Source organism: Ictalurus furcatus, chromosome 5 (genome assembly GCF_023375685.1).
Source record: "Ictalurus furcatus strain D&B chromosome 5, Billie_1.0, whole genome shotgun sequence".
In the NCBI taxonomy this organism is placed as follows: Eukaryota; Metazoa; Chordata; class Actinopteri; order Siluriformes; family Ictaluridae; genus Ictalurus; species Ictalurus furcatus.
The window spans coordinates 4,639,364-4,663,362 of NC_071259.1; the positions used below are offsets into that span (position 1 = coordinate 4,639,364).

Genomic DNA, 23,999 nt, shown 5'->3' on the forward strand with positions numbered 1-23,999 from the left:
TCCTCTCCGAAAGTATTGGAACTGCAAGGCAGTTTTCGATATTCACCGAAGACATTTTTGTTTGAGCGCAAAAAATGAACATGAGACGATGAAGAGATCATAATTTCAGCTTTCTTTTCCTGGTATTTACCTCTAGTGTTTTAGTGACATAAGGTATGCCAACTGCTTGACGTAGTGCGTGTTGTAACCCTAACATTAACAGTGGATGCATTGAATTTTTAAGGTAAAGGCTGAAATGCAGAAGTTGGAAGTTATTTTGACTCACTTCAATGCCTGTAAAAATATTTAATAATATATAATGTCTATAATAATAAGCGAGCGATACATCTTCCATCAGCGGAGGTATTTGTTTACAGATTACAGCTACACGCAGACAGACAGGTCCGTCCTCCGTTTACACCACCATTTCTTTTGTCGTAATTAAATGATTAGTTTCATTTGTCTTAATTTATGGGTTGGTGTTGGCCCACTTTGTTTATATTTCATATTCCTTAAATGACTGGTTTTATATGACAGGTCCATATAACTGGGTGAAAATGTTTCCTACCTGCATCGCCAAAGAATCGGGGCTACACTCTCCCATCAACCTGCAACGTGGTGTTATTAAGAACAACTCCATCGATCCTCTGGAGCTGCAAAGCTTCGATGTGCCTCAGAAGTCTTGGACTGTAGTCAATGTCCGGGACACTGGTACACACCACTGACCGTAATAGTGACATCATAACACAGTGGCTATGCTAGGTGATAGTCATGGTAAAGCTAAGTGACGTAAAAAAAAGTGAAGGTGGCGTGAAGTAAATAGCATTTAAAGTAGGACGCTGTGCTCAAAGGGCAACAACAGAAACAAGAATTTAAATAAAGAATTGAAAGAATTTAAGTAACAAGTAAAGTATAGAATTAATTTAAGCAATTACATTAAAGAATCAATCAAATAAACTATCATTTAAAAAAAAAAGGTTGAAAAAATAGTCATCAAACATTTCTGAAAGTCAGACAGTCTAAGGCCTTACTGAACAAACCATAAAAAATGTAAACCTTCAACAAGTGATTCTATGTTTTATTACTTTAGATTATTACAGTAGTATTTTTAGTAGTACTTTTATATTTTTTATCTTATTATTTGATGTTTCTAATATATATGTGTATAATAGTATTATCATATTAATGGTCACTAAGTGTTAACAAATTGTACTGCTTATATTGTAACATTTATTTTATTTACTTTTCACAGAATTTTGCTACAAATTAAATTTTTTTTGTGTTTGTGTGTTTAGTTGTTGTGAAGTTTCAAGCAGGCATGACTGTAAAAGGTGGCGGTATAAAGCATAATTACCGAATCGTAGAGATGAGATTCCACTGGGGTTCGAATACGACCAACGGATCAGAGCATAAACTTGATGCTCGCAGGTTCCCTATGGAGGTGCACACACACACGCACATACATACGCACGTGCACACACACATACACAGGGGTTGTGTTCTCATCCACTTGAATGCACATTAATTCAGTTTTCCAGATAATCACTTATGTTATTGATGTTATAAATAAATTGTCACGCGTTTGTGTGTGTGTGTGTGTGTGTGTGTGTGTGTTTGTGTGTGTGGGTTGTTAGATGCAGATTGTGGGTGTCGCTCCTGGATTCGCTGACGTGGAAGCTGCTTCTGTAGTGCAGTCAGGCCTGCTTATGATGGGAGTCTTCATTGATGTAACGTCGTGATCTTTTACTATTTATCATGGGACTGAGAGAAGGAACAACATTCACTGGTCCTGAATAGGGAAAAAAAAACATTTCCTAAACACTTAAACATTTAGTTGAGGCACACTGGTTAAAGTCCTTGAGAGTATGATGTAAAACATTACAAATATTAGTAAGGTGCCAACTTAATGCTATATTAAACACGCAGCGATGTTTTGAACTTGTTGATCAGATTAGCACTATGTGGGCGTGGCTTACTATTCAAATGATCACTTGGTCCAAAAATCCAAGGCAGCCTGAACACATAAAGACAGCAGGCAGGCATACACAGACAGACAGATAACAAAAGGCACAGTCAGGGAGGCACAGACAAAATGGCAGCGACAGACAGACATGGCTAGACAGACAGATTAGCAGCATTGGCCTTATCACTGGCATGAATGAAGGTTATTCAGCTTTACGCATGATTAGCCCCTCCCGCTTCATCAAAAAGGGGAGATATTCTGGTGAAGTAAATGTAGGCATTGAAAAACCAGCCATTATTCAAACATTGTGCAGTCACAGTTTAACTTCTCCTGGGGCTTTACGTTTCTGTTATGGTGATCAGAAAGCTTGAAACGAATGTTTATGAAATGATAGCGTGCACATGTTTGCTTTGTTTTCAGATTGCCTCTGAGGAGAATCAAGCTTTTAAAGCCATAGCCCATGCGGTGCTCAACGTCCCATACCCAGGTAAATTGAAAAGCGTTATAAACGTTCACGTTGTACAGTCCACCCACTTCTCGTTTTGTTTTCCAGGGGATTCAGTAAGTGTGAGTCCTCCGGCATTGTCGCACCTCCTTCCTGAGGATGATACATTCTATCAGTATCACGGAGGCCAGACAACTCCGCCCTGCCGCCAGACGGTGACTTGGATTGTGTTTGAGAAGCCCATCTTCATCTCCAGAAAGCAGGTAAACAAGCACAAACAAAGCAAGCCCAAAAATAAGATACACACAGACAACTAGCAGCAAGGAATGTCTTTACTTTGCATTCGTTATTGAAAACTAATACAAAAGTTTATATTTAGCTAGGCAATACCTTCCATCAAAGCAGAGTTAATATTATATATTGATATATAATGGGAGAAGAGACGAGCGTGTTAAAAGTCAGGACGCACTCAAGTGTCAGACACTTTCAGTTGTACAGTGTTTTCTCCTTCTCGTGGTTATGTTTTCTTCCGCTTTTCACATTTACAAACTGAAAGCAGTGGTAGATTTACATCACTGTCAGTCTGTGCGCCCCATTGCCTGGGCCCAGTTGTTCAGAATTATCTGATCGGATTTCGGCTATCAGATCAAATCTTGAAGATGGGTTGTTCAGGAGAAAAAAAAAGGATTCTGAAATCAGATTAGATCATGTAATCCAATCTTGCTTTTGATCAAACCTTCAGTATGTGGTGTTCAAAACTTTTCAGCAGGATTGGGATACCCGTTATCCAAAAACTCAGGATTATCCTGATCCCAGCAGAAGGGTGGATTCACTGAGGATATATCCGGAACAAAATGGAATAAAACTTTCAAACTGGTCAAATAGTACAACGTTTGTATCATGTAGTATATACATTTATTTATACTTTGCACTTGATTTGTTTAACCGTTACAGTCATAATGTAGATAAAGTAGACATTAGGCTCCCAATGAATCCTTTCAGTACAGTAAAGTAGAAAAGAAAAAAAGATTTTGTCCCCATAAATAATCCCCCAAACAGTCAATATCAAACAAATATATTTAATTTTAACTGTCATTTGTCACTGTATATTAATTACAATGACTCGATCGTCAGAAATGAACCAGTCAAAAGTAGTTTCTAATAATTGCGTCCCTTATTGCTCTCCACATACGAAGAAATCTGAACGTCCTTATTTCGTTAATTATTGGAAATGTAGACTTCTTATGATTTAAAACGTGTGTTCAAAATTTCCACAATGTATCTGTGAATAATGTAGATTGGTTTGTTTGTATTGTTTTACTGTGCTGTTTTCTGTCTCTTCAAATAAAAACACTTAAAGTGACCCCATGTTGGTTAATCTACCTGTTGTTCTTTACATAGCTAGTAGCCTACATGTAGTCCGGTTTAGAGCACTAGTAATCCGGATTTGGTAATCTTGAAAGGTTTGTATCTGGATCAGGGTGATATGATCCAATCCAATGCTGCTTTGAAAAACCGTCACAAAAGTAAGATGGATTATTTGATCCTGGATAGCAAAACATGGGATTTTCAAATCCGGATCATACTTTTTGAACAACTGGGCCCCGGGGGGATCAAAAAAGGGGCGTGGTCTCAAGATTGGCAGCTGCCAACCTTGAAATAAGCTTTACCAAGTCTGACCAGTGATAGTAGTGTAGGTATTTTGAGGAGACAACTAGGAAGTAAATACTGTAATGCCGTTATGTAATCGTTAAAACAACAAACAAATCAGATCTCATACCAATGCAACTTTTCCTTCTATAAAACGAGGAGGTGCCACCCCTTAGGGTGCTCTTGCCCCCCCCATAAGACAGGATAGAACGATTTGTATCAAAACTGTATAGTATAAGCTAGAAAATGATTTAATTACCAGTCACTAAAGCGAACTGATATGAAATATTTTACTCACCATGCTCTGTTTTCATCCGGTTTTAGTTTTTAATAATGAGCTACTTGACTTGACTTGCACGTGTAGCCAGCGGTCGTTAGCATAGGCCACAATTCACTTTAACTAGAACTACAACTTTGCGACTAATTAGCAACCTAGCTCATTTCCAAAACCGAAATTTAACTGAATTTATTCTTATGCCGGTCAGAAGCTTATATTTAAAAAAAAATAAAATAAAATAATAATGAGTTAAAATCGACACAAAACTGGAGAAAATATCTACAGCCGGCGCAAGTAAACAAACCGAAGTTTAATCCCGATTGACTTAGTACTTCTTCTTTTTGTTTTTAATGGCGGTTAGCAAACCACTAAAGGTGCATTACCGCCACTTACTGGACTGGAGTGTGGGCAGTAGCTTGGCAGGAAAAAAGAGAAAAAAATAATTTATAATAAATAAATAAATAAATAAATATAATAATAATAATAATAATACTAATACTAAAATTAAATTAAAAAACACTAATAATAATACCAAAACGGGGCAGGGCGAGCTTTCAACCATGACGCTTCGGAAAGGCCTTAACGACCATTTATATATGTGGCAGGGAGCGAGCCCATTGGACACGTAGTTAATAAGGGTGACGTTTTAAGCACGTCATACACCCCCCACTACAGAATGGTGCAGAACTGCTGAAAACTCCTCGTTAGCATTAGCGGTAATGAACGCGGTGCGATTTAGCATTACGGTTCATATCCATCGTTCATTTAGTTTAAACGTCAACTCCCTTTATTTCCGTAAGTATCTGCCCTAGTTAGGCTATTGTGTTTTTTGGTATTAACAGCACTGCTTTCCTTTTTAAAACAGCTCATGACTACCAGCATGGGTCGGCTCTGGTCTGCGTGAAGTGGGCCTGGGACGGTTCTGATCTGGGTGAAGTGGACCCCGCACCCAGCGCAAAACGTCGGCAAAATAGTCTCAATCGTTTCTGCTCCGTTTCTGCCTCTAAAAGCTTCGGTTTTTAAAATATTAGACATTGAATTATGGTGCGGTGCCGCCGATACCGTTACTTTTATATTTTAGCAATGAAATCAGGCCCAAGATCCCGCCCCCGCCCTCTCTCTCTCTCTCTCTCTCTATAAAGACCTACAGTATAAAACACATTAGACATGTTCACGAATTTCTTGTCCAGTATTTAGGAAAACGTAATTATTTATCTGACAGTTTTCAGTTTATCTTAATTCAGGTGTGTTGCTATTTATTTATTTATCTATCTATTTATTTATTTATTTAAAACAAATTTGAATAATGTGTTGGTTATTATTAGAAATAAATGAGCTGAAGCATATCCTGTCACGTGTATTATACATTCACTGAGCATTTTATTAGGAACACTATAGTAATACTGGGTAGGGCCGTTACATGAAGAATTTGCACTCAATTCTTCATGTAACGGATTCCACCAGATGTTGGAGACGTTCCTGTGAGATTCTGGTCCGTGTCGATGTGCCTGCATCACGCGATCCTGCAGATTTTTCATTCATCAGACCAGGCTATTTGGTCTGCTGTTGTAGCCCATCTGCCTCAAGGTTTGACCTGTTGTGCATTCTGAGATGGTTTTCTGCTCACTACAATTATACAGTGTTTATCCGAGTTGCTGTATCATTTCTGTCTGTTCGAACCAGTCTGGCTATTCTCCTTTGCGTTTTCATCCACAGAACTACTGCTTCTTTATTGCACCATTTTACGTAAACTCTAGAGACTGTTGTGTGTGAAAATCCCAGGAGATCAGCAGTTGTAGAAATACTCAGACCAGCCTGTCTGGCACCAGCAATCACACCATGGTCAGAATCACCTGAGATCATATTTTTTCCTCCATTCTGATGGTTGACGTGAACGTTACCTGAAGCTGCTGGCCCGTATCTGTATGATGATGCACATAATTGCATGAATTAGTAGGTGTACATAAATAGTGTTCAGTGAGTGTATGTGTGGTTGAGTAGTATCTACTACATCCATCCATCCATCCATTTTCTACCACTTACTCCTTCAGGGTCATGGAGCCTATCCCAGGGACCATCGGGCACAAGACGGGGTACACCTTGGACAGAGTGCCAATCCATTGCAGGGAACACACTCACATACACACTCACACACCCATTCATACACTACGGACACTTTAGACACGACAATCAGCCTACCATGCATGTCTTTGGACATGCAAACTCCACACACAGGGCCACAGTGGGAATCACACCCCCGACCCTGGAGGCGTGAGGGGAAACGTGCTAACCACTAAGCCACCGTACACCCCGTATCTACTACAGCATATGTTTAATATTACAAGTGTTATCCATTTATTTTATTGAGTCACCATACATGAAAAAACATGTTAAATTTTGAAAAGTATTAAGGTTACGGATGTACAGGTGCATCTCAAAAAATTTGAATATCGTGGAAAAGTTAGGGTTTTTTTCCCCCTCGTAATTTAATTAAAAAAGTGGAACTTTCATATATTCTAGAGTCATTACACAAAGTGAAATATTTCAAACGTTTTTTTTGTTTTGTTTTGTTTTAATCTCGATGATTACGGCTTACAGCTGATGGAAATCAAAAATCCAGTACCTCAGAATATTAGAATAAAGAATTTATAATACAGAAATGTCGACCTGATGTCGCTCTAATCAGTTAATTAACTCAAAACACCTGAGGTTTCCTGGGAAGGTTTCCTGAGACTTTCAAAAGAACTGGACTGTTGCTCGGTGGTCTAAAGTCCTCTTTTGCGATGAAAGTAACTTTCATTTGGATCATTTCAAAAAATAAATTTTTCCACGATATTCAGATTTTTTTGAGATGCACCTGTAGTGATATTAAAATTAGACAGGTAAAATTACAAATCTGCTGGAAATCTGTTACCGTATTAAGTTGCATGTTGATTTGTAATTTAATCTTTTGTGTGTGTAATTCCATTATCAGTGTAAAATTACTAGTATATCTGTTCCTGTTGTTGATTTATTATTATTATTATTATTATTATTATTATTATTATTTTTATTTTTTGCAGGAACAGGTGAAGTATGCAGTCCTGGATGTCTGCTCTAATATCTGTCCTAATGCTAAGTACAGTCAGTGCTTTGCCCCTCACAGGTTTGTACGGTACATAATTTTGGTTGATTGCCCAACAGTGGGATCTGAAAGAAATATTTATACCTGCTTTTACGTGCTGTTGAATTCTCTTCACTCACTTTTTGCATGAAAGTTTGTGAACCCTAAAAATTTTCCTACATTTCTGCATAAATATGACCTAAAACATCAGCAGATTTTGACACAAGTCCTAAAAGTAGATAAAGAGAACCCAGTTAAACAAATGCGACAAAAATATTATACTTGGTCATTTATTTATTAAGATGAGCCAATATTACATATTTATGCAGATACATAGAAAATGCTAAAGAGTCCACAAACTTTCAAGCACCACAGTACGTCGTAAATCTAAAATATTTAGTTGTTTCTCATGCTTGTGTTTTTTTTTTTTTTTTAAAACTACCTCTCAAACCTGTATAGAAAGTTGTCATGTTTATGTAAAGGGGTAAAATGACAAACAAAAAAAAAACCAGTAACCTCAAACAAAGTAAGTCATTATTAGCTGACGTTTTGTGTAACTGAAAAAAAAAAAAATCTTAATCTGTAATAATTTGCTGTTTTGTCTGCTAACCCTATCTGTCCTCTTTGTCTCGCAGTTCCACCCCTTAATTACTGCTACACAGAAGACTCCTGTAGTAAGTCCCAACAACTTTTCCTTTTTTTTCAAAAAAAAAAAAAAATCAGTAATAAATAAATACAGAAACATACAAAGTCACATGACCTTTACTGACGATACCAATATTGGGCCTCTTTTAATCTTTTAGTAAAGTTGTGTGTAAATGTTTGAGTAAGCCTAATCAAATTAAAATATTCAGAGTGTTTCGGAAATGCTGATTTTCTTCATACTTTCGTGTGTACAGTCCTCTCCGAAAGTATTGGAACTGCAAGGCCAGTTTCCTTGTTTTCGATATACACCGAAGACATTTTTGTTTGAGCGCAAAAAATGAACATGAGACGATGAAGAGATCATAATTTCAGCTTTCTTTTCCTGGTATTTACCTCTAGTGTTTTAGTGACATAAGGTATGCCAACTGCTTGACGTAGTGCGTGTTGTAACCCTAACATTAACAGTGGATGCATTGAATTTTTAAGGTAAAGGCTGAAATGCAGAAGTTGGAAGTTATTTTGACTCACTTCAATGCCTGTAAAAATATTTAATAATATATAATGTCTATAATAATAAGCGAGCGATACATCTTCCATCAGCGGAGGTATTTGTTTACAGATTACAGCTACGCGCAGACAGACAGGTCCGTCCTCCGTTTACACCACCATTTCTTTTGTCGTAATTAAATGATTAGTTTCATTTGTCTTAATTTATGGGTTGGTGTTGGCCCACTTTGTTTATATTTCATATTCCTTAAATGACTGGTTTTATATGACAGGTCCATATAACTGGGTGAAAATGTTTCCTACCTGCATCGCCAAAGAATCGGGGCTACACTCTCCCATCAACCTGCAACGTGGTGTTAAGAACAACTCCATCGATCCTCTGGAGCTGCAAAGCTTCGATGTGCCTCAGAAGTCTTGGACTGTAGTCAATGTCCGGGACACTGGTACACACCACTGACCGTAATAGTGACATCATAACACAGTGGCTATGCTAGGTGATAGTCATGGTAAAGCTAAGTGACGTAAAAAAAAGTGAAGGTGGCGTGAAGTAAATAGCATTTAAAGTAGGACGCTGTGCTCAAAGGGCAACAAAATTTAAATAAAGAATTTAAGTAACAAGTAAAGTATAGAATTAATTTAAGCAATTACATTAAAGAATCAATCAAATAAACTATCATTTAAAAAAAAAAAGGTTGAAAAAATAGTCATCAAACATTTCTGAAAGTCAGACAGTCTAAGGCCTTACTGAACAAACCATAAAAAATGTAAACCTTCAACAAGTGATTCTATGTTTTATTACTTTAGATTATTACAGTAGTATTTTTAGTAGTACTTTTATATTTTTTATCTTATAATTTGATGTTTCTAATATATATGTGTATAATAGTATTATCATATTAATGCTCACTAAGTGTTAACAAATTGTACTGCTTATATTGTAACATTTTATTTTATTTACTTTTCACAGAATTTTGCTACAAATTAAATTTTTTGTGTGTGTGTGTGTGTGTTTAGTTGTTGTGAAGTTTCAAGCAGGCATGACTGTAAAAGGTGGCGGTATAAAGCATAATTACCGAATCGTAGAGATGAGATTCCACTGGGGTTCGAATACGACCAACGGATCAGAGCATAAATTTGATGCTCGCAGGTTCCCTATGGAGGTGCACACACACACGCACATACATACGCACGTGCACACACACATACACAGGGGTTGTGTTCTCATCCACTTGAATGCACATTAATTCAGTTTTCCAGATAATCACTTATGTTATTGATGTTATAAATAAATTGTCACGCGTTTGTGTGTGTGTGTGTGTGTGTGTGTGTGTGTGTGTGTGGGTTGTTAGATGCAGATTGTGGGTGTCGCTCCTGGATTCGCTGACGTGGAAGCTGCTTCTGTAGTGCAGTCAGGCCTGCTTATGATGGGAGTCTTCATTGATGTAACGTCGTGATCTTTTACTATTTATCATGGGACTGAGAGAAGGAACAACATTCACTGGTCCTGAATAGGGAAAAAAAAACATTTCCTAAACACTTAAACATTTAGTTGAGGCACACTGGTTAAAGTCCTTGAGAGTATGATGTAAAACATTACAAATATTAGTAAGGTGCCAACTTAATGCTATATTAAACACGCAGCGATGTTTTGAACTTGTTGATCAGATTAGCACTATGTGGGCGTGGCTTACTATTCAAATGAGCACTTGGTCCAAAAATCCAAGGCAGCCTGAACACATAAAGACAGCAGGCAGGCATACACAGACAGACAGATAACAAAAGGCACAGTCAGGGAGGCACAGACAAAATGGCAGCGACAGACAGACATGGCTAGACAGACAGATTAGCAGCATTGGCCTTATCACTGGCATGAATGAAGGTTATTCAGCTTTACGCATGATTAGCCCCTCCCGCTTCATCAAAAAGGGGAGATATTCTGGTGAAGTAAATGTAGGCATTGAAAAACCAGCCATTATTCAAACATTGTGCAGTCACAGTTTAACTTCTCCTGGGGCTTTACGTTTCTGTTATGGTGATCAGAAAGCTTGAACCGAATGTTTATGAAATGATAGCGTGCACATGTTTGCTTTGTTTTCAGATTGCCTCTGAGGAGAATCAAGCTTTTAAAGCCATAGCCCATGCGGTGCTCAACGTCCCATACCCAGGTAAATTGAAAAGCGTTATAAACGTTCACGTTGTACAGTCCACCCACTTCTCGTTTTGTTTTCCAGGGGATTCAGTAAGTGTGAGTCCTCCGGCATTGTCGCACCTCCTTCCTGAGGATGATACATTCTATCAGTATCACGGAGGCCAGACAACTCCGCCCTGCCGCCAGACGGTGACTTGGATTGTGTTTGAGAAGCCCATCTTCATCTCCAGAAAGCAGGTAAACAAGCACAAACAAAGCAAGCCCAAAAATAAAATACACACAGACAACTAGCAGCAAGGAATGTCTTTACTTTGCATTCGTTATTGAAAACTAATATAAGTTTATATTTAGCTAGGCAATACCTTCCATCAAAGCAGAGTTAATTATAAACTGCACAATCCGAGTGAAAAGGGTGTGGCCTCACGTACATCAGATCAGAACTGCTATATATCATGCTGTCTCGGATCGTCAGCTGCTTTAAATATACGGTATCTTTCATACTTTTTTCCATCATTCATCTCTTACCAAGAGATGAATCTTGTCACGTTGTCTCAGAGGAAGAGAAGGAGATAAAAATAAGGTGAAGCTTTCTGTATGGAGACATTTAATAATTTATGGTAGGCGTCTTCCGTGTCAGTGTTTGAAACAGTCAGAGGTAAAATCTGTAAATTTAACCATAAATAAAAAGCACAAAAATGTATACGGTGATTTATGGCATTGTCATTGGCAAATTACTGTTGTTTAAGAGAAATAAAACACCTGTGATGTTATAGGAAAACGGTAATATCCGCTTCATCACACCACTCTGTCACTGATTGATTGTTTTCTTATAACAGCATGCTCCGGAGTGTTTTATTCCTTAGTTAAGCTTGGACATCAGCACCCAGAGTTCTGGCTCGTTAGCACTGTGTGGCTCTGACACACAATTTCAGAGCATACTGAATGTGGCCATGTTTGAATTATTTACTAACTAATTTGTTTTGTTTAACATGTGAAAAGGTTTGTATTCCTAAAAAAAAAAAAGAGGAGGAAATCAGAATTTAGTGATGATAATCTTAATTTTAAATGTGCAATAACTTCAATGCACTTTGTTTGTGTATATATTTGTTTGTTCTAAGTATTGGTTTAGAATCCAGAATTGTGATACTATACCTGGTATAAGTATTGTGGCAACCCTAGACATGATTACAATATTGTGCATTTTGTATGATCCCTCTTCCTCTTCTTCTTCTTATTCTTAATAATAATAATAATAATAATAATAATAATAATAATAATAATAATATTTTGCAGATTCTGGAAGGCGTATGTAAACTTATGACCTCTACCGTATTATACTGCCTAGCTGCTTCTCAGTCAAAAACAGCTGAGAAAGACTTGCCCTTTACTTTTTGATCTGTTTCAGCATTTGCCGTTCATCACACAACTGTATTACTCGGATGAAAACGACACTGTGAAGAAGTTGCTGGTGGATAACTATCGTTTCATCCAGCCCAGCTTGAACCACCAAATCTTTGTTTCTTCTGCTGTGAAGATCCGCTCGGCGAGCGGAGCCGCTCTGAGCCAGCACACGCTCTTCATCCCCCTCCTCATCCTCATCCTCGCCAGCGAGCTGTCTCACACAATGCTTTAAACCAGGCATGTTTGATCTGATGCAGAAATAATTGGAATGAAATCCTGCACCCCCGGCACTTTTGCAGATTGGAAACAATAGCCTCAATGTAGCATTTATCATAATATCAGCAGTTTCAGTAATAAAAGTATTAACACTAAAACGAAGGATTTCTTTTACTAAGTGCTATGGCCTCATGGGAGTCATATGATTCCATATTAACTTAGAGAAAATAACCCAAGCCTTAGAATGCTACACATGTGCAATGAATGTAGCTCAAAACCGCTGCCTTATTATCTATCTCTTAAAAAAAAAAATGTTCTGTGCGATGTATGATTGTTCTATCGACTGCTGCTAGTTAACAGTGTTAAATGTTAACAATGTTCACATAATTTCAGTTAGTTTGTGTTCTGTTTTTGACTACCTCAGGAACGTCGTTATTAGTGTTAAATGATACACAATACAGAAAAGTGCATGTTTTTTTTTTTGTTTTTTTTTTTGTAAATTAATTTGTTATTAAAAATGTCATTTATGGCAAGCAGGTACAAAGAATATAAAGAAGAGAAAACATAAGCTGAATGAAGCATGTACAAATGCGCCTCAGATTTCACAATTTCCTGTGTTTGAAGACTCTGTTCCAGTGCATTAGAGGGCTTATAAGATCAGAACATAAAGGACTTTATGCTATAGTTATGCCTTCAGACAGAGGTCTTGGTTGTTGTATTACATTGAGATTGTTCTGTGAGTTGTAGGAAATTTGAGTCAATACCTTTGAAGCTCTGTTTGCACCCTGAATAAAGGAACTGAATAAAGACTGGGCATTAGTAAATATGTGCATCTCAGAAAATAGTCATGTATGTGCACATTTTTTAACATGGTTCTAACATTTCCATAGACACTTGCTGTTTGTACAGATTAAGAGTGATCCCTACATCCAAGTTAGTAAGTAGTCAAATTAGCTCTTTGATGATCTAGCCCTTTTTTACATTCGAGCCCCTGAGGAATTCCCTGCACGTCCCTGGACGGGTCCATATGAAATGATTCAAACGTTTTACAGGTGCATTCCTGATTACACCAAGTGCTACTCTCCCATCAACTTGGTCAAGACTCCAATAGTGGAAGCTCAAAGTCTTGACGTGTTATTTAGGCAAGTTTCAAATCTATTCGTTTGCTATCACGTTCTTAGTAAATGAGTCCCTAGAATAACCGTGCTTACCAGCACTGTAATTAATGCTTTAATGTGTAAATGTGGCACTTCATGTTTTCAAGGGCAATCGGTGAATGCGTCACCACCAACGCTGATGGACCTCACGCCTCCTAACATCAGCCATGTCTGTTCCCACCACGGTGGACACTCCACTCAGTCCTGCCTTCAGACTGTGAGCTGGAAAGTGTTTGAAAATCTCCAAAGACCAGGTAAAGAAATACGCATGTAATAAGTGGCAACATTCAGAACTTTTATATGGATTTGTTTAAATCCATATATCTGATAAAAACAGTTTATTGCACCACATAAAATCAACAAACAAAGCACCGTAATAAAATATCCACTACAGGCAGGAGATCTAAAGTCTCTTGGAAAAACCATCCAGTTAAACATGAGCGTGCAAAAAAAAAAAAACAGAAATAATGTAGAAATATCTTGAAATCTACACAGCTTGTTGTAGTTACTTCTATACATGGACAATAAGATACATGTTTTATTCAAATGAAAGCACCCACTATTTACTTGCTGTGGATTTTCTAAAAAAAAATTCCAATATCAATGTTTCAAAACTGTTGCGAACAGAATGAGTGATTTCTAGGAATCTGAACATTTTATTTTTAAAAATAAATGCTTCATCTACGATATTAGTCTTGATCATTAGCGTTTTGTTGATGACATGTGCCGTTGCACTACAACGCTACTGGGAAAACTCACAGCTCTGGCAGCACACATTGCATCATTGTCAGTAAACAATTAGTGTTAGTCTCAACGGTACTCAAACACAAACACTCAAAATCATCACAATCAGGCAATCAGGCAATATATTTTGCAGTGTACAGATTTACAAGTATTAGGTAGACTGTTAAAATGCAGGTTTAGATGGGTTTAGTATTTAGGCTTTTTAGTATCTTTATTCTAGAGCTGATCTTCGTGTAAACTTTCGTCATGGATAGTGCAACAGCTTAAAGGGTGAAAAAAAACCCTCTTATCCACCTCTTAAATCTTTTTAAATTTCTGTCTTACTTTTTATCCACACGTTAGGCATCCTCCACAGCATGGAGCATGTTCTGAATATCACAAGACTCAAGTGATGGTCAGTTTTTAGCTGTTTATTTATGTCCATTTATTCACACTTGTGTCCTCCGTAGGCTGCTTCAGGTCTTAGTTTTTTGTCATAGACAGAGATGCAGGTTTGTATGATTATTTGATGGGATTTCGTGCTCTTTTGTTGCATCTCCGCAGGATCTTGTGGTTAACATTAACATTAAGATGCAGGTTTGTTCATACACGGTTTAGAGTATACAGGCTTCTTAGTTTGCTGTCTAACGACAAGGGATGGAAGCAGTGGCTTCAGACTGGACACCGGTAAAGTGACGCTCCCGTTTTGGCGCCTTACAGGCTCGGACATGCAGCGAGGCCGGAATGCTTGTGCCGTGGAGTTCTTTGGAGCCACGGTGGTCAAGGTGCGTCTCAGGATGTGTTTCCTGGGTGCTACAAGAAGCGGAGGGTCAGAAACAGGTGTGTTCGTGTTAGTGTTGCTATTCAGTGAGTGCACGAGACGTGTCTCTAGATCTCGCAGCACCTTATCCGTGTTGCTCTGAGACTCCCGTCTGAGCAGATTTAGCTCCTCGGAGACTTCCTTCCTCAGACCCTCTATGCTGTTCAGAATCTGCTTGAGAAGAACCACACACTCATCTTTTTCGCTCTCCTCATTCTCCAACTCCACTGGCATCTCTTCTTGAATTTCCAGAGTTTCTCGGACCTCCTTCCTAGGTGAGGTGTCCTCAAAACCTCCCGGCTCCACTTTGGCCCTGTCCAGCTGACTGGTGACGTGCTGCACCAGCTGCAGCATTCCTGTCTTGCTCGCCTCGCGACCTGGCTGCCCTCGAATCTGATCTCTTACTAGACAGAAAACCGTCTGAACTCTTCCTGGTTTGTTCTTGGAAGCAGGAACTTGAGACTCAACTCTTTCCTCCCTGTCTTCCTGCATCTGGTCATCTTCCTGCATCTGAAGGGAAAGAACGGCAGCGACGTTTCCCTCCTCCCTCGCTTGCTCGTTTTCCTCTCCTTTGCCTTCTCCTCTGCTCTCTTCCTCCTCTTCCAGCCGATCAGGGACAGTTGTCACTCCATTTTCAGTCGTCCTTTCACTCATGATGACCTGTTCTTTTTCCTCTTTTATTTCCTTGTTTATTCTCCGAGTTGTTCACTGATCGCTTCTCTCTTCCCGAGTGCCTTTGTGATAGCGTAAACCGATGGACTAACCTAACAGAGACTTATTCCCCACAGATCTGCCACCTAACCAACACCCTTCTGAGTAACTTGCACAATCTTCTCAGGGGAAATACACCATTATCACATACACTTAAACACTCATTCCCCAAAAGACACACACAAACACACATTGCAACTCCAGACCCAGCTTGCCAGCTTTTCGTACAAGTTTCTGTGGATTTGAACTCCAAGGACTATGTAATAAGCCGCGTCTACGTTGTCATTACCTTTTCTGCATCAGCATGAACGTCACCGTTTTCTTTTACCCCCAAGTGTTGGTATTAAGTAGAAATTATGCTATAACCAGAATGATGCTGGGTTCATTAGTGCACGCGCAGAACCACTTCTCTACTGTTACACCATGTTGAACCGAGTGCACTTAGCCGCTCATAATGAAGTCCCATGATGCACAAGGGTGAAAACGCTTCTGGGAACAGCAGTACTGAGGAATATGGAGAGAAAAAGAGGCCAGGTAGAGCGGAATACCATGTAAATGGAGACATTATAGACTATTAGGCTGTATATATACTCTGAAAGTAAACCACACACATATGGAGCTGAGAGAGGCGTGACTTGGTGGAGCATGACTTCAGAATGACTTTGCACTTTCTGTAAAGTGTTATTCATGATCTCCCAAAGCTTCTTCCTACTAATAATCTGTGAAGTTGAACAACTTTATCCCTGGCGAACGAAGATGGACCAGTTATCCATTTTCAAACGGATGATTTTACAGAATGTCCTAAAAGATAACTTGGTTATCCTTGTCTGGCACATAGAACCAGAGAACAGAAAATCCAGCTAGCCAATAAGAAACCAGAACAGCTGCAACTCCTCTTCTAAATATGCTCCATATGGGCAAACAGCTGGATGACCATAAAAGCCCCTGTAAAACCTGCTAATGAGGAAAATAGAGATGCTGATTTTTTTCAGTATCCACAGTTCCTTTGAAACCTGTAGGTTGAACAGATCGAGACGTAGATGCATCTTTAACGTCTTCACGTTGTCTACTATAAATGTTCAAAATAAACTGAAGTTCAGACACCAGCATTGTTTGTTTGTTTGTTTGTTTTTTTTAAGAACAATGTATGTAAATAATAATTTTTATATCAGTTATTGTTTATTTTTACTATTTACATCTATATTAGAATCATACTGAAGATTTTACGACGATGAAATAACACCTGGTATTATCCAGTGATGAAGAAAAGTCTTGAACAAGTAGAAACTATTTCATATTTAGATATTTAGCCATGAAACCGAGCCTCTGGGTTATTTTAAAATGTCTTATTATATAAGAAGAATTCAGTTGTGGTGACCGCTGTTTTATTGGTTTACCCAGTAAACTATAAGTGAGTCTAGCTGCAAGGTAGATGGGTAATAAATAAATAGATAGGTTTATAAATGGATGAAATGATGGGTTGATGGATAGTTATAGAGATAGATAGAAGGAGAAATAGTTCATTTTTTTTCCTATTTAAATGCTCACGTATGGCTCGTTGGCTTTATTAACATATTTAATTTTTGTGTTGTAGTCAAATTTATTTTCTAACATACAAGTACATTTGTTTGTTGCCTTGATGTTTTAATGCTTCCAGAGTCACCCAGGAACATTGGTGATACCTGATACCTGAATTTGAAATGTGATCAAGCCTTTGGTCAGGGTTGTAATAAAGCGGTTATATAGTCTCTGCCTCTGACCCACCCTCTCTAAGGCAGAGCTACGAGACCCGTCCTCTACTTATATCTGGGACGAGAACAAAAATTGTAGCGTAAAGATCAGGAGCTGCAGCACACCAAAATGGTAAGCCAACGTTTATTTATTTTTTTTAAAAAACTTTACAGATGTTATGTACATCTAGAATCACACCGTGCAAATGATGCTGAAAAGTATTATTCCTCCTTTTTTCTTTTTCTAGACTTCCTACACAGATAAAGGTGAAAAGGTAGGTGCATTGGTAGAGAATTCTTCTGCATTCTTATTCTTCTGCATGTTGTTTATTGAATGGAGACTTGGCACGTAAAACTAACGCATTCATTACATTTTATCTGACTGCATCACTATTTATTTATCCCCCTGATTTGTTCGATTGTTTCATGCCGCACTGTCAGCACGAGCAGGGCAAGTTCATCAGCTTTGACCACCTCACTTTCTGGGTCGGGAATGCCAAGCAGGTAAGAATATTTATTTATAAGAATTTGGGTTTGTTTTGTTTTTACTTCACTGTGCTTTAAACTCGGTGAACTTCGGAGGAGTTTCTGCGCTGAAGGATGCTATTGGCTCTTTAGAGGGGAGGAGATGTAGTGGTTAAAACTCCATCCTCTGGCTAATTTGATCCATGCTGGGAATTTTTCCTCACGTCCTTCACTCTGTTGACCACTCGGGGGTGCTCTCTTCAAAGTCTTTTAAAAGCTGACCTATTTTGTGACATGAGGGATGAAAAAATAACAAAGAACTAAATGGATATATATATATATATATATGGGACACCAATCCATCACAGGCCACCATGTACATTCACACACTCTTTCTGACCAGGCGGCTACTAAAGATGAATGGATTTTAACATTGCGTCATGTGTTTTTCGTCCCAGGCTGCCTCCTTTTACTGCAACAAGCTGGGTTTTGAGCCACTGGCATACTGCGGTCTGGAGACGGGCAGCCGTGAAGTCGTCTCTCACGTGGTTAAGCAGGGAAAGGTTGGCATACTGATCACATACATTAAACCTTTACTCTGCACAACAAGTCTCCAGTGGTGAAATAACATCTATAGTGTATATTTATATTCATACTGATAACACATCAGCACTGTGAGAGTTAATTACCTTATAGTACGAATACATTTTGCCATTCATTCGAACTGGAACGTACAGTAGGCATGTGCTATATTAAATGATAAACCACAATATTGTTATTGTGGACAGTCAACATATCATCACTCCTGTAATGTGTTGCGAATGAGGCAGCTTGGCTAAGGCAGTGCATATTGCTAATATTTGTACTCCCGGGTGGAAGTGTGGAAAACTGTTTCATCGTTAATTTGAATATGTTTTGTTTTTTTCCCCACTGCAGACTATTTTTGTCTTCTCCTCTGCACTGAATCCTGGTAACAAAGGTTAGCTCATACTTATGCTTGTGATTTATGTATCGTCAAAGTGTCACGTAAGGAATAAATCACCAAAATCTTTTCCAATAACTGCATATTGTGATGTGTTTATTCCTCTTATACCACAGCAATTTTGTCAAAACTAACAGCAAGTTTCTGTTATCACTTATGCTATAGCAGCTATAAACAGTTCATAAACAGTATATGAAGTCTTATACTAATTTATCAGGGTAAATGGAGGTGACCATGATGGGTTGGGGCATTTCTAATTTGCATATTTATAAAGCTGGATGTTTTTTTGATAAGATAATAGATGTACGAGATTCTGTGCTCTTATTTGTCCTATAATGTACACTCTTGGTCCTGGAATATAAATGTATAGGTCTTGAAATGACTGACTTTTTTCTTAATGAAATCGAACAAACCCTGGCTTTGTTTAATCAGAGATGGGGGAGCACCTGGTGAAACATGGCGATGGAGTCAAAGACGTCGCGTTCACTGTAGAGGACTGTGAATTCTTGGTGCAGGTAAAGCTCAACATCGCTTTTCATCTTCACTTCTTCAACAAGTCATTTTAGTTATCTGATGAACACAGCCTTAAAAATCATATTACAGTACGAGCCTTAGAAAAAGATTCTGAACACACGTCTGGAAATTAGTGATGTCATTTGGAAACGAGTCAACTGTTTGAGCCTGTTTTTTTTTTTTTTTTTTTTTAAGTGAGCAGTGGGAGTCGACTTGCATTTCTAAAAAGTTGTTCCAAAAACATCCTGTGATGCTGTTACTGAAAAATCATCGCCAGTCTGTATTCACTATGCCATCAATTGTATACAGTGTGACCGTAACCCAAAAAGCTTCCGATGAATCTGATCAACATCCGTCGTGTGGGACGGCATAATCGTTTAGATCCGGTTCTAGTGGGAGTCAGATGTTTTTGATGTATTTCCTTGTCTTTATGTGACTGAGAGAGCATGAAACGTATAGATTTATGATCGATAGGCAAATACTAATAACATTGAGTCCTTTTGGAGTCTTATTGGTGAGCTGAGTCAAATGATCTGACTCACTAAAAAGACCTGAAACTACAGCATTGTTTTCAGTGTCTATGCATGTCCTTTTCCATTGTGTGTGTGTGTGTGTGTGTGCACAGAATGCCAGAGAACGAGGTGCCACCATCATCAAGGAACCTCATGTGCTGAAGGACGAGTTTGGCAGCGTGAAATTGGCTGTGCTGCAGACAGTACGTATGGCTTCATGTCTTTTGGAAGATTTAATAAGTTTTAATAACCTCCACTATCGACTAATCTACTTCTAAAGCGTACAGTGATGAGATTTCATTAAAGTTATTTACATTTATTCATTTGGAAAACATACAGACCAGCTTACTAGTAGGCCATCTATACAGCTGATTAGATGAGCGTTAAGGTGTTTGCCCAATGTTGACGCTCTAGCAGTCCTGGGATTTGACAAATGTTAAACAATTAATTAGTGCAGAAGAACTTATCCATATGACGTGTACCTGATTTCTCTTTGTAGTCCTGTTTTTTTTTATTTTCCTGTTTTCAGTATGGCGACACGACTCACACACTGGTGGAAAGAAACGGATACACAGGACTTTTTCTCCCAGGATTCCACACTCCGCTCTTCAAGGATCCTCTCTTGGCTCAGCTGTAAGTGAGGAAGCGATAAAAACATGACATGTAGTGGTTTTGGTCTGTGTTATGTTCAGCAATTGTTCTCTCAGTAATTTTTTTTACATAGTTTGTGTAAAAAGGTGTTGGTAAGAAGTGAGAATTTCGAAATTGCGCTTTCTTCTTTCATAGGCCGAGCGGCCATCTAGATTTTATTGATCATGTGGTGGGAAACCAGCCAGATGACGAGATGGTGCCTGTGGTGGAATGGTGAGAAAGTAAATTTGTCGAACATGAAGGTGACGTCCTCCTGCTGTTTCAGCCTGCTTTTCTGACACTTATCGTTTATATGCTTTTGTGTGTGTGTGTGTGTGTGTGTGTGTGTGTGTGTGTGTGTGTGTGTGTGTGTGTGTGTGTGTAGGTACGAGAGGAACCTCTTGTTCCACCGTTTCTGGTCTGTAGATGATAAACAGTTGCAGACGCAATTCAGCGCTCTGCGCTCCATCGTGGTGGCTAACTATGAGGAGACGGTGAAGATGCCTATCAACGAACCTGCCATTGGTAAACGCAAGTCCCAGATCCAGGCAAGCGGCCACACCCACACAAACCCACACATGCAAACACTACCAGTCATTACGCACAGTAAGCACTAGGGATGGCTACATTTTTGCTATTCATACATGTCTGTTTTTATATAAGTAGAATTAGAATATGCTGATAAGGAAATAGTTCATATTGTTGTAAAGAAAAAACAAAACAACTGAAATATTTGTTTACGACATGCAGCTTAAAGAACAAGGTCACTGTTTTCAACTTGGCTTTCCATAGATGCTATTCATATTTGTTCTCGTCTATTTTCAAATCAAAAGAATAAATGAGTCTAAAAATGCACGATAAGTGAGGACCAAGACATTGGGGGTGTACTGCTATAGGAAAATAATCAACGACAGGGTGGAATTACTGTTACCACCACGAAGTTAATTATTTCCCTTCAATGGTACCATCCCAAGTGTTATCACTTACACTGAGGCAGCTTTAAAGACAGTCATTTGTTAATCAGTATTTTTGTGTGTGTGTCTGTGTGTAGGAGTATGTGGAGTATTACGGTGGCCCGGGAGTCCAGCACATTGCCATGAACACCTCGAACATTATCACAGCTGTGAGTAAACAGCGTCTATAAGACATCCAGACCTAGGATGTGCTCTAAAATGGATTTCTTAATCCAGAACTAATTTAAAACTGGCAAACTAGGGCTAGAACACATCTGTAACACATCACATGTCTGTAAAAGGTGACTATACCAAACTAACAGTGGAAGTCAGTGTAGTGTGTCAACCGATGATTACTTTTTAGTAGTTAGTTATTCGATTCCATACCCTTTTTCTGTTAAACATTTCCAGAATGACCTTAACAAATGACAAGTTTATCTTCTATGTAACCATGTGACCAACACGACCACACCTAGATATATACAGATGGGTAACAAATTAAAGGAAAAACCATTGAGTGGCATTCGCATTGAGATAACGCTCTCCATCACCATCATCAAAACACTATATTCAGTGCCCCAGCACACTTCCGGAGACGTATAGAACTTATGTCAATGAGCACTGACGCTGCTCTGGGGGCTCTTGGTGACCAAACGCTTTATTAACACATTTAGTGTTAGATTGTTTGCTCTATATTGTCACCTAGGTGCATATCTATATATACGTGTGTGTAGATCCGTAATCTAAAGGAGCGTGGCATGGAGTTCATGACTGTGCCACATACCTACTACGAGCAGCTCTGTGAGAAACTAAAAGACTCGAAGGTCAAAATCAAGGAGGACATCAGCATCCTAGAGGTCTGTTTCTTCTATCAGTCTCATCTTTTCTTTCCTCTGTCAAAACAGGAAATGAGTAAGGATGTATTTGGTGCTGACACCAGTGAACACATTCACAGTGCAACAAATGTCTGTTGTTCATCTAGGAGCTGCAAATTTTGGTGGACTACGATGATAACGGTTACCTCCTCCAGATCTTCACCAAACCAATTCAGGATCGACCCACTGTGTTCCTGGAGGTTATTCAGAGGAACAACCACCAGGTGTGTACAATCTGAACTGACAGCGATATACCTGATTTAAAAAATATATGATGTATATGATTCTAGAACGTACATTAAAACTGTGTTTGTGCACATATTACCTATTTATTATTTGCATTTATACCACAGTATAGCACAGGATGTTGGTTAACTTTATATAACCGCATCTGAGTTTATGCGTTGAGGTTTCTCTGAGAGAGAAAGAAATGTGGGTGAGAGAGAGAGAGAGAGAGAATTGCAATAACGTAACATCCCACTGTAATGTTACAGGGCTTCGGTGCGGGGAACTTCAAGTCTCTGTTTGAGGCTATTGAGGCAGACCAGCACGCCAGGGGGAACCTCACCGTCTTCATGCCCAACGGAGGGTCCGAAAAAATATGAAACTAACATATCCACTCATCTTGTATATGAAAGCTTTTAAGAATATGAAACTCTTCACGTCAATGCAGTATTCTGTAAATGTTTTGTAATATCACTGAGGCTAAGTTTTGTTTGTTTGTTTGTTTGTTTTTTTTAAGATTATCCATGAATCTGGCTCTTTTCCCAAACAGGTGTTTTTGAACATTGCCAGTGATAAAATAAGATCCGTATGGTTAGTGTGAGAAACCAAATAAGATATTAATCTGTGTCTTATTAGCAGTACGTGTGGTGTTCAACTCTGGTGATTATGACTCTGTATCTCTGTCTGTTTATTTGAGCTTCCAGCAGCCCAGATACCTGACTGCTTTTTTTTTTTAAGCCTTGCATGATGGTCATGCATGTAATAAAAAGCAAACAGTAAAAATACATTCATGTTGACTTCGAACAATCATACTTCTTGACCTTCAGTAATGGACTTGGGCTAAAGAATGTAACAGCAATAAAACAGGAATTATGAGCGTTTGTTAATGTAGTTGTTCATCTGACTTTCTAAACAGTAGACTTTTTCAACTTCAGTTCAGCTCAATTTTATTTGTATAGCACTTTAAGCAATAATCACAATGTTGCTACTTATTTCTACTAATGTATATAGAAATATCTCCAACTGCTCAAGCCAAACATCCAATTCAATATCAGTTGAATTAATTGAATCAGCATGCCCAGTTCTACCAACCCATAGCGTACATCTGGGGATCGATGCCCGCGTTCTGCAGTCATACTTTGCCTGCCTCTGGAAACTGTGAGTCTCCACCAGGATCTATGTGACCGCACGGACAACAAGGTTCATCACCTGCAAGCTGGAGGAGAACCGACAACTCAACCAGAGTATCTGTCAGCAGTACCAGCAGATTGTGAACACAGTGATGAGTGTACCAGCTAACACAGAAGAGCTGTATAAGACTAGTATACTTACACAGTGGACAAGACTCGAAGCCTGTCATTTTATTCT

General features: G+C 38.7%; 2 protein-coding genes and 1 long non-coding RNA gene across 7 annotated transcripts in view; 2 read left to right on the plus strand and 1 right to left on the minus strand.

Moving 5' to 3' along the window:
* LOC128607456 (carbonic anhydrase 4-like) overlaps positions 1-13,144 on the plus strand; it is a 13,559-nt gene extending 415 nt beyond the window's left edge. Inside the window, exons 1-9 of one of the 2 annotated variants that reach the window (XM_053624323.1) lie at positions 4,986-5,109; positions 7,377-7,459; positions 8,053-8,091; positions 8,842-9,012; positions 9,584-9,729; positions 9,919-10,011; positions 10,668-10,734; positions 10,801-10,955; positions 12,124-13,144. In XM_053624323.1, the coding sequence (XP_053480298.1) occupies positions 7,390-7,459; positions 8,053-8,091; positions 8,842-9,012; positions 9,584-9,729; positions 9,919-10,011; positions 10,668-10,734; positions 10,801-10,955; positions 12,124-12,351 (969 nt within the window). In that variant the 5' untranslated portion in view covers positions 4,986-5,109; positions 7,377-7,389 and the 3' untranslated portion in view covers positions 12,352-13,144. Of the gene's footprint in view, positions 1-516; positions 691-1,274; positions 1,421-1,613; positions 1,707-2,362; positions 2,430-2,495; positions 2,651-4,985; positions 5,110-7,376; positions 7,569-8,052; positions 8,092-8,841; positions 9,013-9,583; positions 9,730-9,918; positions 10,012-10,667; positions 10,735-10,800; positions 10,956-12,123 lie in introns of those variants that run through there. The other variant, XM_053624324.1, reaches the window with a different exon arrangement.
* On the minus strand, positions 645-10,894 carry LOC128607461 (uncharacterized). Of its 2 annotated transcripts, XR_008385872.1 has the most exons (5): positions 10,782-10,894; positions 4,336-10,073; positions 2,477-2,637; positions 1,334-1,768; positions 645-759 (listed from the first exon to the last, which is right to left on the minus strand). It is a non-coding gene; the product is annotated as an uncharacterized LOC128607461 (long non-coding RNA). The 2 variants fall into 2 exon arrangements; XR_008385871.1 differs by lacking the exon at positions 645-759 and having other exon boundaries at positions 1,633-1,768; positions 2,477-2,631.
* A 495-nt stretch (positions 13,145-13,639) lies between the features above and the next one.
* On the plus strand, positions 13,640-23,861 carry LOC128607455 (4-hydroxyphenylpyruvate dioxygenase-like). 3 transcript variants are annotated; one of them, XM_053624319.1, is made up of 15 exons: positions 13,640-13,746; positions 17,404-17,609; positions 17,725-17,751; positions 17,918-17,980; positions 18,400-18,504; positions 18,878-18,920; positions 19,356-19,438; positions 20,062-20,151; positions 20,478-20,581; positions 20,735-20,812; positions 20,964-21,126; positions 21,630-21,701; positions 22,266-22,388; positions 22,514-22,630; positions 22,901-23,861. In XM_053624319.1, exons 2-15 carry the CDS (start codon positions 17,607-17,609, stop codon positions 23,009-23,011), a joined length of 1,182 nt encoding a protein of 393 aa, XP_053480294.1. In that variant the 5' UTR covers positions 13,640-13,746; positions 17,404-17,606; the 3' UTR covers positions 23,012-23,861. The 3 variants fall into 3 exon arrangements, with proteins under 3 accessions (XP_053480294.1, XP_053480296.1, XP_053480295.1); XM_053624321.1 differs by having other exon boundaries at positions 17,521-17,609; XM_053624320.1 differs by lacking the exon at positions 13,640-13,746 and adding an exon at positions 14,334-14,630.
* Positions 23,862-23,999: the final 138 nt, after the last annotated feature.

Bases quoted from the DNA above. Each gene is read 5' to 3' on its own strand.
- LOC128607455 (XM_053624319.1), top strand. The intron at 20,813-20,963 runs GTGAGAAAGTAA...GTGTGTGTGTAG, and splicing joins ATGGTGCCTGTGGTGGAATG to GTACGAGAGGAACCTCTTGT. The intron at 21,127-21,629 runs GCAAGCGGCCAC...GTCTGTGTGTAG, and splicing joins AACGCAAGTCCCAGATCCAG to GAGTATGTGGAGTATTACGG.